Below are 17362 nucleotides of genomic sequence, written 5' to 3'. Positions count from 1 at the left end.
GAAATGTACTGTAGAAGTATTTTTCAGAATCTCTCCATTTATAGAGTGTCATGTCTGATTCACAATGGTTCTCGTTAAACCTACCGTGTTTCAAGACTTGAAACTCCAGTGTACAGTGTACACAGTACACCTGTTAAATGTATTCAGTTTCCGTCATAATAAATTATTATTATCTGTTTTAAAGAATACTGTTGTGAATCCCAGAAACTGATAAATTGAGGGTCTCTGTAAAAAACGTGAACAGTACCTTTAAAGTATACTTAATAAATAATAATTGGCGAATTCATGTTTAATTAAACTATAGATGTCGATAATACTCTTGAGGATGAAATCCTCGAGAACGAAGAGGGAGACGAGGACGAATCTATGAACGCAGAGGACGAACCAATGACCACAGAGGACGAGCAGAAAAATGGAACGAAGCGTAAATCCCCTGATGATAAATCGGATGTTCCAGTCAGAAAATCCTCCAGAATTCGACTACGGACAGATCTCAGGAAACATGGGCGTTTAAAGAAACATTTTGAACCCTTAAAACAATTATTCTCTGACGGCGAGCCGAGATATTTATTATTTTGTAGAACTTTTCTTTCTTTTATTTAAACGCCGGAATTTTAGGAAAGACCAGGAAGAAAATGGCCAAGTGAAAAGCGTTCATGATACACAGAGAGAGAAAACTAAGGAAATTATTCAATCAATCAATTACATTTTAATCTCGATGTAAAAGTAATAAACTTAAATTTGTTTACTGTATTGTAGAATAAGTAGGGATTAAACTCTTGTCCCTGGTTTTTGTAATTTAATCGAAAAATACCCTTGTCAACAAATTTGCCTGGTTAAATAAGTTTTGTCGTTAAAGGCAGCCCGCGTACTCGCTAAAAAATTCCTAATATACCTAATAAAATTGACATAAATTAATTGATTCTCTTGGTCCAGATGCTGCAAAAGCCCACAGAACGTCCAACACGTGTGAACGAAGACGATGAACAGTCAGGTACAGTATTTTAGTTAAATGCAATGCATTGGTCATGAATAAGTTAATTATTTGATTGATTCATTAGTTAATTAATTGTGATTTAATAGCTAATTAATTGATCAAGTAATTCATAAATTCATTGAGGTATTCATCAAATGATTTTGTGATTAATTAATTGATTAATTGATAATTATTTACGAAAAGATTAATGTATTCATGAATATATTTAGAAAACCATGAATTGTAAATTATTCATGAATTGATAATGAAATCCATGAATTGTAAATTATTCATGAATTGATAACGAAATCCATGAATTGTAAATTATTCATGAATTGATAACGAAATCCATGAATTGTAAATTATTCATGAATTTATAAAATAATTCCTGAAATGATTTGAAGATTTATAAATTTATCAATGTTTCGCGATTTTTTAATGATTCCAGAATAGATTAAACGGTTTATGATTTGATTGGCATATTTCTTAATTGAAAGATCGATTCGTGAATTAATTGCGAACAGAGTTTCAGTGGGAAGAGTGGAAGAAGTGTGGTGGCGGAATGAGTTATCCTGCTTGGAAGTAATTGATTGATGATTTTTCAATTAATTGATATATTGTTTGCAGAAGGTGAAAAGGTATCCGACACTGAGAAGGAAGAGGAACCAACTGTAGAGGATACATCAAAGGTAAGATACATGGTTACACTTCTACAGAGAATCCTTATTGAAAAAATCAATTTTCGTCGAAACCTCAAAAGTAATGTCCAATCATCTTTGAAATGAAAAAAGTTTCACGGACATCGTGAATCTTACATTTAATTTTTTAAATAGATTTTTAAAATTGCGTGTACATTGTACAACAATATCAAATTATTACAAATAATTGTAAAACAATATAAAAATTATTATTAATGATTGTGTTCAGGGTGATAGATCTCGACAGCCGGGTGTGGGAGCTTCAAGGAAAATAGATCAGGACTTTCTTCTTCCTTTCAGGTAAATAATAGAGACACCTCTTCCTTCTTGGGTTGGTTCTACCTCTCCTCCCTCACCACCCTTGCAATTAAGCCATTGAATCCCCCTCCCCTCTCATTGTAAAACATCTCCCATCCACCCCCTCCTTCTCTGATTAATATTATATAACCTTGAATGTTCATCTATTTTTTTGATGGCTGTACTCCCTGAATATAAATTTTCTAAAGAAATTCTCCACTTCTTCCTTAGTTTTCCAATTTAGTACTCATGTTTTCAGGGACATTAAAGAATTCTCCACTTCTTCCTTAGTTTTCCAATATAGCACTCATGTTTTCAGGGACATTAAAGAATTGTTACGTTTTTTTTCACGAAAAGAAAATTATTTTAATAGGAAAAATAAAGAAGATTATGAAAAAAGTTATAATTTTAATATTTCTTCGGCTTTCATTCAAATATCTGTATTTGAATAATGATTTATCACAAATGTCAAAGTTAAAAACCCTTTACACAATCGGGAATTGAACCTCCAGGCTTCTTAATGGAGCCAAAAGCTTTCCCTAAACTTCGAGATTTGATTTTGATTTGATTTGATTTGATTTGATTTGATTTGATTTGATTTGATTTGATTTGATTTGATTCGATTCGATTCGATTCGATTCGATTCGATTCGATTTCATTTAATTTGATTTCTGTCAAAATATCCCACCTTTTCTTGATATTTTATCTGCAGAATGACCAGCCTGCCATTTTTAAAGCCAATTTTTTATATGCGCTCATCTGGAATTATAAGTTTTGAGCGATCAAAAAACCTAAATAATATAAAATTAAAATCTTTATACAATAGTTGTTCTTCATTACCATAATTTCCCGATTGAACTAATCTTATTTCTAGACTAGACTTGTTACTTCTCTTACAAGATTACAAGAACATACATTTAATTCACTAGCTAGTCAAATATTGTTTAAACTAATTTCTTTGACATACATTAATTGAAAATTTTATTAATCAAACAAGTTTTAAATAATAAGCTCCTTAGTTTTATCTTTTTCAAAATATACACTTGAATCTAAATACTCGCTGGGGAGACCTCAGCCATGCAATTTTAGCACGATTACAGGGTAAATTTTGTATGACGGAGGTCCAAAAGTGAGGCATGGCTCAAATTTGGTCGTGTGGCAAGGAACTTCGCGCTTTACAAAAAACTGTTGATGAGATTTTTTTAAAAAATAGGAAGAAGTCCAGACTGAAAAACCAGGACACGGAAAGGACTTGAACCTCCAATCCATTACTGGAGTCCATTGTCATCCCCGCCCTTTGTGATTTGATTTGATTTTACATACTTATGTTTTTAAAATATATCCATCCTAGAATTTTAAACTGATAAAAAACTTAACAAAAGAAAAATCTAAATATTTTAAACTCTTAACCTTTTTAAGAGTTTAAAATATTTAGATTTTTCTTTTGTTAAGTTTTTTATCAGTTTAAAATTAGTGCATAATAAAGGAATCTTTAGTTTGTTTGAACAGTATTAGAATGCAGAGGATCTTTTAACTTTTAGTAATAATAATACATAATCACACAAGGACTTACGTTGGCAACATCCAGGCTAGACTTCTCCTGTTCTATGTTGACTTTCTTTGAAGGTTTCCTTGTCTAGTTGAGTCCTTGATCCTTGATTTGTTGAATCCTTGATTCTTGATTTGTTGAATCTTTGATTTGTTGAATCCTTGATCCGTTTACGATGGATCCTGAATCCTCGATTAGTAGTACCTTTGATCAGTTCTCATTATCACTCTTCACCTGTATAGTTTTTTAAATGTTTAATTTTTGCCTTTTTCGGATTATGCTCAAGTATTAATGCTCAAATTTACGCTATTTTATCAATGTTTATAAAAGTTATTTTGACCTTTAAGGTTAGGAGAATATCCAAAACTTATGCCGATTATCCTTGCACAATCACTCTGAAACATTAATATTTCAAATATTTTAAGAATAAAATAAGTTTTTACTTTAGTTTCAAAATTGTGATTGGTGAATCACAAAAGGTTCTTCAAAGTTCCAAGAGCTCATCAGTGTCTGGTTGTTCTATCACATGTTTCTGTTCACTTCACCTTAACATGGGGTTTATTATTTTTACAATTTCATTTGATTTGATTAAGATTGGGTTGGACCCGTGAAGCTTCTGTACGTCAAGTAAAGGCTGGCCCTCCTCAAATAGATATTTTTTACTGGCCACCGAAGGTAAATATTTTATTTTTTTTAATACTAGATGAAGTGCCCGGCGTTGCCCGTGGAATTTAAAAACACTTGGGAATATATACATATAATATACAAGAAAATAAGTATTCAAAACATGATATGAAGTTGTATTGATATATATATATATATATATGTATATATGAGCGAAGAGCTATTATATAGACTTGAGTTATTATTTGAAATAAACACAACAAATGCGTATATGCAAACATTGGACAATAGATATTGGTAACAACAGCTGGCGGTGGTCTGGGGATCCTCGTATTTAATATTAAAAACTAGTTCTGCAGAAATTAGATATTTCTATTTTATAGGACGGAGAGGACCATGGAGCAAGGAATAGGGAGGCCCGGAGAAAGCGACGATCTAAAGTAGATCAGGTGGGAACCTCTTTAATTATGGAGACATTATAACATCTAGTAAAGTTAGTCAGGCATTATTATTTTTTAAATTGACGAAAGCTATCTTTTTATTGAAAATTGATTAACGTTTAGCATTTTAAATTAAAAACGGGAAACTTTTCCGCATCCATGACCACTAGTTATTTTAAATTGTCGTCATAATTTATAAGTTTTTATGAATTTTTTTTTAAATATTTATATCCTCGAATTTTTTTAATTGATGTCACACATTGAAAACTTCAAAATGTGTTTAAAGGTTGCAAAACTACTTAGCTCTTTGTTAAACCTCCTTCACACTTTATTAAAAATCCTTACTTTATTTAACATCCTTCACACTTCATATAAAATCCTTTACACTGTATTAAAAATCTTTCCTCACTTTGGTAACAATACTTGACACTTTGTTATAATTCCTTCATACTTTGTTAAGTATCCTTCACACTTTGTTAAAATACTTCGTTGAAAATCCTTCCTACTTTTTAAAAATCCTTCACACCTCGTTTAAAATTTATCACACTTTGTTAAAAATACTTATATTTGTTAAAAATCTTTAAAACTTTGTTAAAATACTTCTCATAATGTTCCTTATATTTTAGGAGAGATATTTTGAGGAGTTCCCACATCCTCAGCTCTCTGTAAATAACTTTACTTATGTTCGCAGACCTTTGGAGCTTAATAATGAAGCATATGAGATTGTTAGGTAATTCAAATGTTTAAGAACCTTTCATCTTTTTCATTATTTTTCATCAAGTTTTATTTGTGCTAAGCAGGGGCGGGGGGGGGGCATGTTTAAGAGAAATATCTATTTTTTTATGTATTTTCTTCTTTAAATGATCCTCTCATTTTGTTCTTTTCTAAGATAATGTCCTAAAGTGTACATTTTTCTAATTTTCATGTGGTAAAGCATGGGGTTTGTTCAACTCATTGAGTTGAGTAATTTTCTGCTACAATTGTATTTATCTAGACCTCTCAATTGTTCATTATCTTCTAATTAAACGGTTTAAGAGAGATCAGTAAATACAGATCAGTTAATACATTTCTATCTTTTGGGTAGAACCTCACTCTATGATTTTAAAGATTCAGTTGAAGAGTTAAGCTACTTAGCTTAAAGATTCAGTTAAGCTACTTAGCTTTGACATTTATAGTTTCCTGCTGAATTCTTATTTTATTCCAGGTATTCTAAACCGAGTCTAGAGACACGTAGTGACAAGAGAACCCGGGCTGGAAAGGTGAACACTAATAAATCTAAAGATAATAAATATATAGATACGATAAGCTAGTATAATTTGAGGTCTTGAGAAATATTGAAAGCAGCGCCATCTATGTCTTACGCATGGCATTTTATCCTCTGGACTGTTGCTAATTTATCACTTTGTTTATGCGTGATAACTCCAAATGTGTGCTACAGTATGAACAATGTAAACTGCTTATTGTACTTAATGAAACAAGTTAATCAATGCAATTAAAACAAAGGTAAAATGTGCAAGTTGAACTGAATGGTATACGTTAATCAATGCAATTAAAAAAAATATTGTAGTTTTTATAGTTACATCTCTTAACTTTAATAAAACGACAAGGTGAATATTTGTTTCGGTTCATTTAAAGATCTGTTTTTGAAAGTTCTGAAAATTAACAGAAAATTCCGCAATTCCGCAGGAACTGTTAATTTTCTCTTTGTTATTATGCAATTAAGTTAACCCCATTCCGACGGGGGGGGGGCGGGTCCCTGGTACCCAACCCCCCCTGACGTTTTTTGAAGACTCTACAAGTATTGGTCTGAGGCTGTTCAAACTTTTTTACTTTTCTAACACATGCCCCTCACTTTATGCTCAAAGCCGGGCTTTAAAAAAAAGTATAAAAGTTGACAACTCTTAAAACTATAGAAGTTTAAAAAAAAATAATACTTATTGGAGAATTGGATACATGTTCATGCTTTTTCCAATGATAATTAATCTATAACAATGCTTTTAATCCGTAACGTGTGTTAAAGTTGCACTTGGGATTTCCAAAATGATATAAAACATCATTCTAAGTTAAAAAATGAGGATTTGGCGAAAAAATTTACTTTAAAATAAAAAATGTCCAATAATCGTCAAAAAATCACGTTTTTTGCGGCACGCGAAATAACTGTCAAAAAAGGAAAATATTTTGGATTTTTCTTAGTTTCCTTTATTTCTATTCTGAAGAAAAAGATCATTTTTTTACAGGGCTGTCCTAGGGGGGGGGGGAGGAAATTGATTGCACGACACCGGATCCAGCAGAAACCCAAATCATATTTTATCCCATGATTATATTAAATATTTCTCCAGATTGCGAGCTACAAGGAAGTTGCTGAACACGAGGGCCTCTTGTCTTCCAACAGTTCAGAGGACGAGGCTGAGGAGGTTCAAGACATTACTGAGTTCGACCAGGGGCTCCCACTCTCATTACAGGTTAATCGGAGGACCAGGGGCTCCCACTAATTACAGGTTAATAGGAGGACCAGGGGCTCCCACTAATTACAGGTTAATAGGAGGACCAGGGGCTCCTACTCTCATTACAGGTTAATAGGAGGACCAGGGGCTCCCACTCTCATTACAGGTTAATAGGAGGATCAGGGACTTCTACTTTAAAGGTTAATAGGAGGACCAGGGGCTCCAACTCATTACAGGTTAATAGAAGGACCAGGAGCTCCCACTCTCATTTCAGGTTAATAGGAGGACCAGGAGCTACAACTCTCATTACAGGTTAATAGGAGGACCAGGGGATCCCACTCATTACAGGTTAATACAGGGACCAAGGGTTCCTACTCTAATACTGACTTACTTATGTAGTTTATCTAACCAAATCAACATTTCTTGTTTAGGTTCTAAGTCGAGTAACCCCGCTCAGAGAGGAATCCAAGAAGAGACATAAGGTAAAATAGAGTTCAGCAAAATACTCCTACTGCTAAAATTTCTGTCATAATCCGACAAATACTAATTCTACTCTTTTTTTCTGAATCTCATTATATTCACTTTTTTACTAATCTGTCTCTTTATTTTTCTACTTGAAATAATAAACACTTCTATCTTCCTAATTTCCTTCAAAATTATCTTTATGTCTTCGTTTCTATCAAATGATCTTTAGGTATACTCCATCTAACTTTCTAGTTTTTATCAATGATCTTTATGTGTACTTCATCTAACTTTCTAGTTTTTATAAAATTACCTTTATGTGTACTTCATCTAACTTTCTAGTTTTTATCAAATGATCTTTTTTTATACTTCATCTGACTTTCTAGTTTTTATCAAATGATTTTTAGGTATACATCATCTAACTTTATAGTTCCTATCAAAAAAGATCTTTATGTATATTCAATCTATCTGAATAGTTCCTATCAAAATTATTGTTATGTATACTCCATCTATCTTAATAGCTTCTATCAAAAAGATCTTTATGTATACTCAATCTTTCTTAATAGTTTCTATCAAAATGATCTTTATGTATACTCCATCTATCTGAATAGTTTCTATCAAAATGATCTTTATGTATACTCCATCTATCTGAATAGTTTCTATCAAAATGATCTTTATGTATACTCCATCTATCCTAATAGTTTCTATCAAAATGATTGTTATGTATACTCCATCTATCCTAATAGTTTCTATCAAAATGATTGTTATGGATACTCCATCTTTTATAGTTTATTGCTAAAAAATCTTTATGCATTCTCCATCTATCTTAGTTTCTATTAAAATGATCTTTATGTCTACTTTATCTATCTTTCTAGTTTCTATAAAAAGGATCTATCTGTATACATACTCTATATGCACATGTTTCTGTTATTTAATATTCCATTTATTTGTTCAGTCTCTATCACCTTGTAGTATCTTTCTGATAGGTACCAGTATACATATACTGATCTATCTATATGTCTAGTATCAGTATACACATACTGATCTATCTATATCTCTAGTATCAGTATACATCTATCTATATATCTAGAATCAGTATACATATACTGATCTATTTATATATCTAGTATACACATACTGATCTATCTATATCTCTAGTATCAGTATACATATACTGATCTATCTATATATCTAGTATCAATATACACATACTGATCTATCTGTGTCTAGTATCAGTATACACATACTGATCTATCTATATGTCTTGTATCAGTATACATATACTGATCTATCTATATATCTAGTATCAGTATACATATACTGATCTATTTATACATCTAGTACCCTAATCGTGACCGTTGTGTGACCCCCCACCTGGCTGAAGAGATATCTTGGACTCTACTTGACGATGATCCATTAGGTCAGTTCAATCCTTTAACCCTAAATGACAGATAATTCATTTTATTTTTACGTAACAGAAACATTTGTCATTACAAAGATTACAATGTAACATAAAAATTAAGTAACCTTGTCTAAATTAACGATTGCATAACGTTTTAACAACGATTTTTGGTTTACTGGGAAAGTGAATCTCATTGATATAATTTAGTCTGAAAAGAATTTATTTGATTTTTATTGATTTTTTGTTGACTATTTAGGTATCTACCATGAGCTTGGAGGGCGGAGTAGTCCTTCAACACCTCCGCCCCTTCGTGCTCTCCGTCTTACTTCACATCCTACAATTGCCGCAATAAATCAGAAACTAGATGAAATTAGGTGAATTTAAATAATTTTAATAATTCAATCTTTTTTCAATAAATAGGATTTGTTCGTTTTATCGTTAAAATAACATTCTAGGACGAAAAGAATTCAAAATTGAATTAATTATAAAACAAAAACAAATAAAATAAAATAAAATAATCGAATTAAAGTAAACAGACATATTAAAAACTAAAAACCAACACAAGGAATAAACTACCATATACTGAATTCATCTAAGAATGAATTAACAAAATAAGAAAGGATTAGTGGACAAAGGAAAGCATGAAAAAAAAAAAAACGAAGAATGGATTAAAAGAATAAACAAGTGGTTGAGTCAATGAAAAATTAATTAAATGCAAGAATTAATGATTCAAGAAATTTAAGGAACGAACAAACAATGATAAAAAGGATTAAAGACAGACAACTAAACAAAGGATTAAAAGACAAACAGACTAGTTAGGAATCTTTACAAAAAGCAACCTGAGAAATAATAAAAGCAATCTCACAAATTTAAATGGAAAGCATGATCTTACTCTGCGTGTAGAACTGGTTTGGTGGATCCAATGCTCCGTATAACAGAGGGGAACAAGGATCTCAACATGAAGGATAATTTGGCATCTCATGATGCTGCAATCAAGAAGTACAAGGACTTTGCACCAGTGGTTCCCTTCCAACACAGGTGATTAATTGTTAAATTGTAATTTGATTGATTGATTGATTCATTTATAAATTAATGCTTATTTTGATTGACTGGTGTGTATTTACTTTAAAGCAAGCTTCTTAATTATGAAAAGTCTTATTTTATCAGAGAAAAAAGGATTAATATCATATTTGATTAATTTATTGATTGATTGATTGGGATACCTTTATAACTGTAGAAGCCTGCATGGCCGACCAGTACAACGAGGAATAGTTGGAAGAGTTGGAGCTGCTGGTTTCCGTCCCCCACCATCAGCCGCCAGGAGTTCAAATACTAACTCAGTCGGCTTCGTCAAGGTAGAACATGTGATTAATTGAATGAATGTATGATTGATTGATTGATTGATTGATTGATTGGTGTTATAACGTACGAATGCCAAGTCATAGATTAATAAACTTCATAATACTTTTTTAAATAAAAAAACATAATTACCTTTTAAGAACACTCAAATATTTATTTACAAGGTAATACAATTCATAGATCAAATAACCTATAGTACATTTAGTCCAATATCCTCTATTCAACATTCACTACATAACATCCGTCAACCGGGAGGGAGATTCTCTTTGTTAGCACTTAACTAAATGTGTAATACAGTTGTTTGGCAACTTGCTGAGAAAAGGAATCGAACCGGTGACATGTATCAAAATTGGTCGTGTGTCCGACGTTAGGCTTAAGCTATGTCAAAAGCCTTGACCTTGAAGGGAGTGTGATGGCATACCCCTCCCCCATGAGTCAAGGAGCTTTTGGACACCTCCACAGTTTCATGAATTGAATTTAATTGAATTGATTAGTTATTGATAGATTATTTGTTCTTTTTGGAGTAAATTTTTTTTTCATCATATTTAGACTACACTTGAAACTTTTATCATAATTGTGTTATTCTTATCCATGTTGTTATCCTAGATTTGACTGGTCATGTTATCCATTAAGTTATTCTTATCCATGTTGTTCTCCCTAGGTTTGGCTACCCATGTTATCCATTAAGTTATTCTTATCCATTTTGTTATCCTAGGTTTGACTGCCCATGTTATGCATTAAGTTATTCTTATCCATGTTGTTATAATAGGTTTGACTGCCCATGTTATCCATTAAGTTATTCTTATCCATGTTGTTATCTTAGGTTAAACTGCCCATGTTATCCATTAAGTTATCCTTATCCATGTTGTTATCCCAGGTTTGACTGCCCATGTTATCCATTAAGTTATTCTTATCCATGTTGATCCCAGGTTTGACTGCCCATGTTATCCATTAAGTTATTCTTATCCATGTTGGTATCCCAGGTTCGACTGCCTATGTTTTCCATTAAGTTATTCTTATCCAGGTTGTTATCCCTAGGTTTGACTGCCCATGTTATCCATTAAGTTATTCTTATCCATGTTATCCTAGGTTTGACTGCCCATGTTATCCATTAAGTTATTCTTATCCATGTTGGTATCCCAGGTTCGACTGCCTATGTTTTCCATTAAGTTATTCTTATCCAGGTTGTTATCCCTAGGTTTGACTGCCCATGTTATCCATTAAGTTATTCTTATCCATGTTATCCTAGGTTTGACTGCCCATGTTATTCATTAACTTATTCTTATCCATGTTGTTATCCCTAGGTTTGACTGCCCATTTTATCCATGTTATGTTATTCTTATCCATTTTATCCTAGGTTCGACTGCCCATGTTATCCACTAACGGTAAACGACCTGTTGTCGAGCTTGTTATGCTCAATAACGGCAAATATCAACCCATCAAGTTCACCAATAACAGACAGGTAATTTTTGGTTAGTCTGATTTCGGAACTTATGAGAGAGAAATCTCTGATCTACAATGCATAAACTTAATGTCTATCTTTGAGCTTAATCCGTAGAAAACAGCTGATTCATATTTTCATATCTCTGTTTTCCGCGAACTTTTGATGATTGTACACTGGTTGTAAAATTAAAAACATTTTCTTTATTTTTAGTTCAAAGATTACATTTTTTAAACTTCACAACTACTAATGCGGGGGGGATTAAATGTTGACCAATTTGTATTTTTGACTTAATTTAGATTTTTTGTTAAATCAATTTATTCTTATTATTGGAACGTTTTTAATTATCATCATTATATTTATTGATCCGCTGCACTATGCAGAGTAGGGCGGTCTGGGGGTTCCACTTTAATTTTTCCGTAATAGGCATCTTCTATTTTAATTGAACATTTTCTCTTTGTTTACTCTGTAAAACAAAAATAAACAAAAAAGTTCGCGGATTTTTTAAAAAATCGTGAATTTTTTAAAATTTATGATCTAGGGTTTCCCTCTGTCAGATCTTTCATGTTTACGTTCTAGGTTACTGAATCTATACCAAAGCGATTGTTTGATCAAGCAAACTCAATGCGGAAAACATTGTATCAAAGATCTGTCCAGGTATATTTAATTGTTAATTTGATTGAGTGATTGAGTGATTGATTGATTGATTTATTAAATGCTTGATTGATTGATTGATTAAATGTTTGAATAGCTTTTTGAGATATCCAAAGTTGCAAAGACGTTGAGTTCTCGTAAGATTTTTTTTGGATTCAGTTTGTTAATGTGATTATTTCATTATTGTTGCGTTAAATCAATTATGTTGATATGGTTATATGTTGATAAATTGATTCACTTCTACATTCTGATGATTATATCTTAGAAGTATGTATGTATGTACTATGTATGTATGTTACATGTACGATAATTAATATGTGCATGTTGTAACTCTATTTTATTTAAGGTTCCTAAGATTGGTGCCAAGCAAGTATTTATCGCAATTAACCCCAGTCCTGGATCTCGACCCTTCCAGAGCAACACCAACGGTTCCCCGGCAAACCGGCAACCGCAGAAACCACAGCAACAGAAACCACAACAACCGCAACAACAGACCAGTAAACCACCCAGTTCTTCAGATCAGGTTAAAAACAAAAAAGCATTTTTTTAAAGAAGGATATTAAAAATTTTAACGTGTGGAGTTCCCCAAGGAAGTATTTTTGGGCTCGATGTTTTTCTGTTATCAACTATTTTGTTTTAACATATTTTTCAATGATTTGAATGTTTTAGGTGTCCATTTTGGTTCGGCCTGCACAGGGCGGAAACGCAGTTCTTTTGAACGTTCCACGGCATGTTGCGCTCAAGGTGAATTTATTTATTGATAGTATTTGATTTGATGGATAATTATCAATTAATGGATTAATATAAGTTATATTTCTCATTTCCATTTGTATAAATATTTAAGGTGAAAATCGGAACAACTCTCTCATTTTCTGCCAGCAACGAACAGAAGTACACAGTCATTGACAACAAGATGCATCCACCGGTTGGTAAGGGTCGGCCGCCACCCCCTAGACAAGAACGAAAACCGGCAATACACACCATACCGTCACTGCCCTCAGGCGTCAGTATCCGACCGATCAATCGGACGCAGAATCATCAGCAACAAAATCGGCCGCAGGTCGGAAGAACTACTCCGGCCGGCCGTGCACAGCAGTTTGTTCGGCAGATACAGGCTCAGGTTCGACACAGCTCCCCCCGGCCTATTCAGACAGCTGGCAGGAAAAGGTACCAATTGTTTTTAATATAGAAGTATTGTTTTTTCAATGTCACAAAAATTTAATTTTTGATATTTTCAGTGGTCCCTCTGTCTCGAATTTCAGCCCCTGTTCTCCATTTTGTCCCGGAGTAACAGGGATACCGGAGTTAGAATGCTCATCCTGTCATTCTCTCTTCCACCCTGTGTGTGTAGGGATTCCCCATAATAGGATTCATCTTCTAGCAAGCCTGTTCAGGTGTAAGGTAGGATATATATGCAGTATCAAGTATTTAAGAATCCAGTATTCAAATATTCAAGTATCCGGGTATATATCCAGTATCCAGTGTTCAAGTAACCAGGTAGATATCCTGTATCCAGTATTTAAGTATCCAGGCATATATCCAGTATTCAAGTATCCAGGTATATATCCAGTATGCACGTATCAAGGTAGATATCCTGTATCCCGTATTCTAGTATCCAGGTATATATCCAGTATCTAGTATTCAAGTATCCAGGTATATATCCAGTATTCAAGTATCCAGGTATATATTAAGTATTCCAGTATCCAGGTATATATCCAGTATCCGGTGGTTAAGTATTCATGAATATATATTCTTATAAATGGTTTTTTATGGGTGTAACTGTAATTTAAGAATATATACCCCGTTCAGCTTCTGTACATGGCTGCATAATTATCTCAGTAATTGAATTGGAATTGATTGTATCAACTATTAGTTGAATATTACTGACGTATTATCAATAAGTTTTTGTATTAAATTGTTACCCCTGAGTCAGACTTAACACTCCTGGTCTGCTTGGGATAGTAAAGGCGTAGCCCCATTGTTGGACAATGGACAATCCCTAACTTCTTGATTTGATTTGTTTTCTTCTGAACTTCAGCAAACTTTAGTTAGTGGGTGTCATATTTATATATTTTCACAAATACTCGGAAAGTAATAGGTGTGGGGATAATATTTGTTCAAAATATGTATTATATACCTCTGATAGATTTATACTGTTCAAAATATGTATTGTATACCCCTGATAGATTTATACTGTTCAAAATATGTATTATATACCTCTGATAGATTTATACTGTTCAAAATATGTATTATATACCTCTGATAGATTTATACTGTCCAAAATATGTATTATATACCTCTGATAGATTTATACTGTTCAAAATAATTATTATATACCTCTGATAGATTTATACTGTTCAAAATATGTTATATAATATATATACCTCTGATGGATTTATACTGTTCAGAATATGTTATATATACCTCTGATAGATTTATACTGTTCAGGCTTGTGGTTCTAACGGTCCTGGGAGTGGAGGAGGAGGAGGAGGAAGTAAATCTATTCAAGTTATAGATCTAGACTAAACTACCTGGATAAAGAAGTACTCGTTTCTATTCCTACCTTCGTAACCTTTCTTATTCCCACTTGCAAGTAGGATTTCACTCTCCTGTTAATGTCCTCCATTAAATACCTGGAGTACCCTTTCCTATTCCCACTTCACATTAATACCTGGAGTACACTTTCCTATTCCCACTTCACTTTAATACCTGAAGTACACTTTCCTATTCCCACTTCACTTTAATACCTGGAGTACACTTTCCTATTCACACTTCACTGTAATACCTGGAGTACACTTTCCTATTCACACTTCACTTTAATACCTGGAGTACACTTTCCTATTCACACTTCACTTTAATACCTGGAGTACACTTTCCTATTCCCACTTCACTTTAATACATGGAGTACACTTTCCTATTCCCACTTCACTTTAATACATGGAGTACACTTTCCTATTCCCACTTCACTTAAATACATGGAGTACACTTTCCTATTCCAACTTCACTTGATGTAGGAGAACTGTTTCTCAATTCTAAGTTTGGGTAAACTAAACTTCTCAAATCCAAATGGTAATCAGAAGTAATCACTGATATCTCAAAACTCAAGACCCCTCTAAGGAAAATGTGCCTACTCAAGATTTTTACCTGAAGGCCTATGAAAACTATGCACCTATAAACTATCAGCCTGTATCAAGGGTGTGAATTTAAACTACCCCCGCTCAGCGAACTATAACTACAGTTTAAAAGAACATGGAATATCAGATTCATTATTCCTTCTGTAACAACTGTAAAGGGAAAAGTAAGAAAATCTTTCTCAATTGTTGAAGTACAATATTCTTATCATTCTAAACTAAACAGTGAACACCCATTAAGTCTGTTTCTCTCCATCTTTTGAGAATTTTTTTAAGTTAAAAATTTCTGCTAAGACCCCCCCCCCCCTTCCCTCTGTTACTTGAAAATGAAATTAAGCTACATTGGTATTTGTACTCAAAATGTAAAATGTTAAAAAACTAAAACATTCAAATTATCGCGTCAAACTTTTGAGATTGATTAAATGTCGGCCTTTCAGGATGTCTCATTTCTGTACATAATATTTCTGTATATTTGTCCATTGTACATATTTAATCTAATTTTCACATTTTTACATTTTACGACTGAACCCCCTCAGTATTTTTTATATATCTCGTTTTCGATCGTTAAAAATCCCATGTACAATCCTGATCAAATGGCGCATTTCTATGTACAAATATATTTATTTCGCGCCATAATTTCGAGACATTCTGCAAACCCACGGAGCATTAAAAATTGTGTTAAATTAATTGCATTTCCTCTATTTTTATATCCGACTTTTGTATAAGCATGGTTCAAAATCATTTATGTATTATTCATATATCATAAATACAGTAGCTACACACACCGTTACTCTGATTAGAATAGTTAAATTTTTATTTTATGTAAAACTAAATTCTTAATGTTAGTAGATCATTTTTCTTCAAATTCAATATAAACTTGAACATGGTATAGTATATCGGATAATTTAAAAATTCAAACTAATTTTTTTCTTTATTTTTTTTAGAAATAAAAAAACGCCTTGAGATTAGCTTAGATGGGAGCTAGGTTAGAATTGTTTTGACATAAATGAGAAATTTTTTGTTCTTTTGATCTTTGTCCTGGCATTACAGTCCCCGGTGTAGTGTAGCGTATATACATTATATTATCGTAAAAAAGGAATTTTCTAATAGATCTACTCCGCGTTAAACTTTCATGAATTTATCTTTAAATCTACACCCATGTTAATAAAGTATTTTTTAAAACTAAGAATTAATTTAGAAACATTTGAGGGGTTGCCCCATATGAAGACATTCGAGAATTAAATTTCATACGTATTTACATTGACAGAAACAATTTAAAATTCTTACTATATAGGTATCAAAACCGTTAATTTTATTTCAAAGCGGGAAGTATTACTAATACTCGACTCGACAAAAGAAATTTGTTGAAAATGCGGGAAATTAAATTAATAATGTCCTGAAATGATATGACAGGCGAATAGTAATCCCAGTAGAACTAAAGAACACAAAAGCATGTTCAGTTTATTGACGTTAGGCCTAAACTGAACTAGTAGGCGACTATATCAATACAATTAAGATGTTGCTTTATATCATGCTGTTAAACATACATATAAAAAGCAGTCTATAGAAACTTTCAATTAAAAAATTTGATTACTCTTAAACTTGCAATTCGGAAAAAGCTTGTTAACAATCAAAACTTAAATAAAAAAGCCGTCTTTATTGTATTGATATAATCGCCTAGCACTTTATGTCAGACTGAATAGCGTTGACCTATAATGGATTGCACCCCGGCTCGTTTAAGCAGCTATTGGACACTCCCTGGCTCGTTCAAGGAGCTATTGGACACTCCCCGGTTCGTTAAGGAGCTATTGGACACTCCCCAGCTCGTTCAAGGAGCTATTGGACATATCCGGCTTCTTGAATTGAATTTTAGTACACCGAAATC

At 32.7% G+C, this 17362-nt stretch overlaps 1 protein-coding gene across 2 annotated transcripts in view; it reads left to right on the top strand.

The window, feature by feature from the left end:
* The window catches only part of LOC111710503 (uncharacterized), a 36031-nt gene extending 19764 nt beyond the window's left edge, over positions 1-16267 (top strand). The window contains exons 2-24 of one of the 2 annotated variants that reach the window (XR_002767063.1): positions 305-497; positions 619-682; positions 937-994; positions 1604-1665; positions 1904-1974; positions 4114-4195; positions 4528-4593; positions 5211-5314; positions 5789-5843; positions 6924-7046; positions 7460-7510; positions 8832-8910; positions 9149-9266; positions 9796-9930; positions 10130-10247; positions 11609-11713; positions 12272-12349; positions 12693-12869; positions 13016-13090; positions 13191-13513; positions 13585-13747; positions 14795-15644; positions 15915-16267. Coding sequence is in view for 1 of the 2 variants with exons in the window: in XM_023484606.1 (XP_023340374.1) it covers positions 305-497; positions 619-682; positions 937-994; positions 1604-1665; positions 1904-1974; positions 4114-4195; positions 4528-4593; positions 5211-5314; positions 5789-5843; positions 6924-7046; positions 7460-7510; positions 8832-8910; positions 9149-9266; positions 9796-9930; positions 10130-10247; positions 11609-11713; positions 12272-12349; positions 12693-12869; positions 13016-13090; positions 13191-13513; positions 13585-13747; positions 14795-14872 (2378 nt within the window). In the remaining variant the exon portion in view is untranslated. Of the gene's footprint in view, positions 1-304; positions 498-618; positions 683-936; positions 995-1603; positions 1666-1903; positions 1975-4113; positions 4196-4527; positions 4594-5210; positions 5315-5788; positions 5844-6923; positions 7047-7459; positions 7511-8831; positions 8911-9148; positions 9267-9795; positions 9931-10129; positions 10248-11608; positions 11714-12271; positions 12350-12692; positions 12870-13015; positions 13091-13190; positions 13514-13584; positions 13748-14794 lie in introns of both variants that reach the window. The other variant, XM_023484606.1, reaches the window with a different exon arrangement.
* The last annotated feature ends 1095 nt before the right edge of the window (positions 16268-17362 follow it).

This window comes from Eurytemora carolleeae, unplaced genomic scaffold, assembly GCF_000591075.1.
Source record: "Eurytemora carolleeae unplaced genomic scaffold, Eaff_2.0 scaffold916, whole genome shotgun sequence".
Taxonomy (NCBI): Eukaryota; Metazoa; Arthropoda; class Copepoda; order Calanoida; family Temoridae; genus Eurytemora; species Eurytemora carolleeae.
Note: the sequence above shows the minus strand (reverse complement) of the source record. Positions and strands in the feature narration are given on the sequence as shown.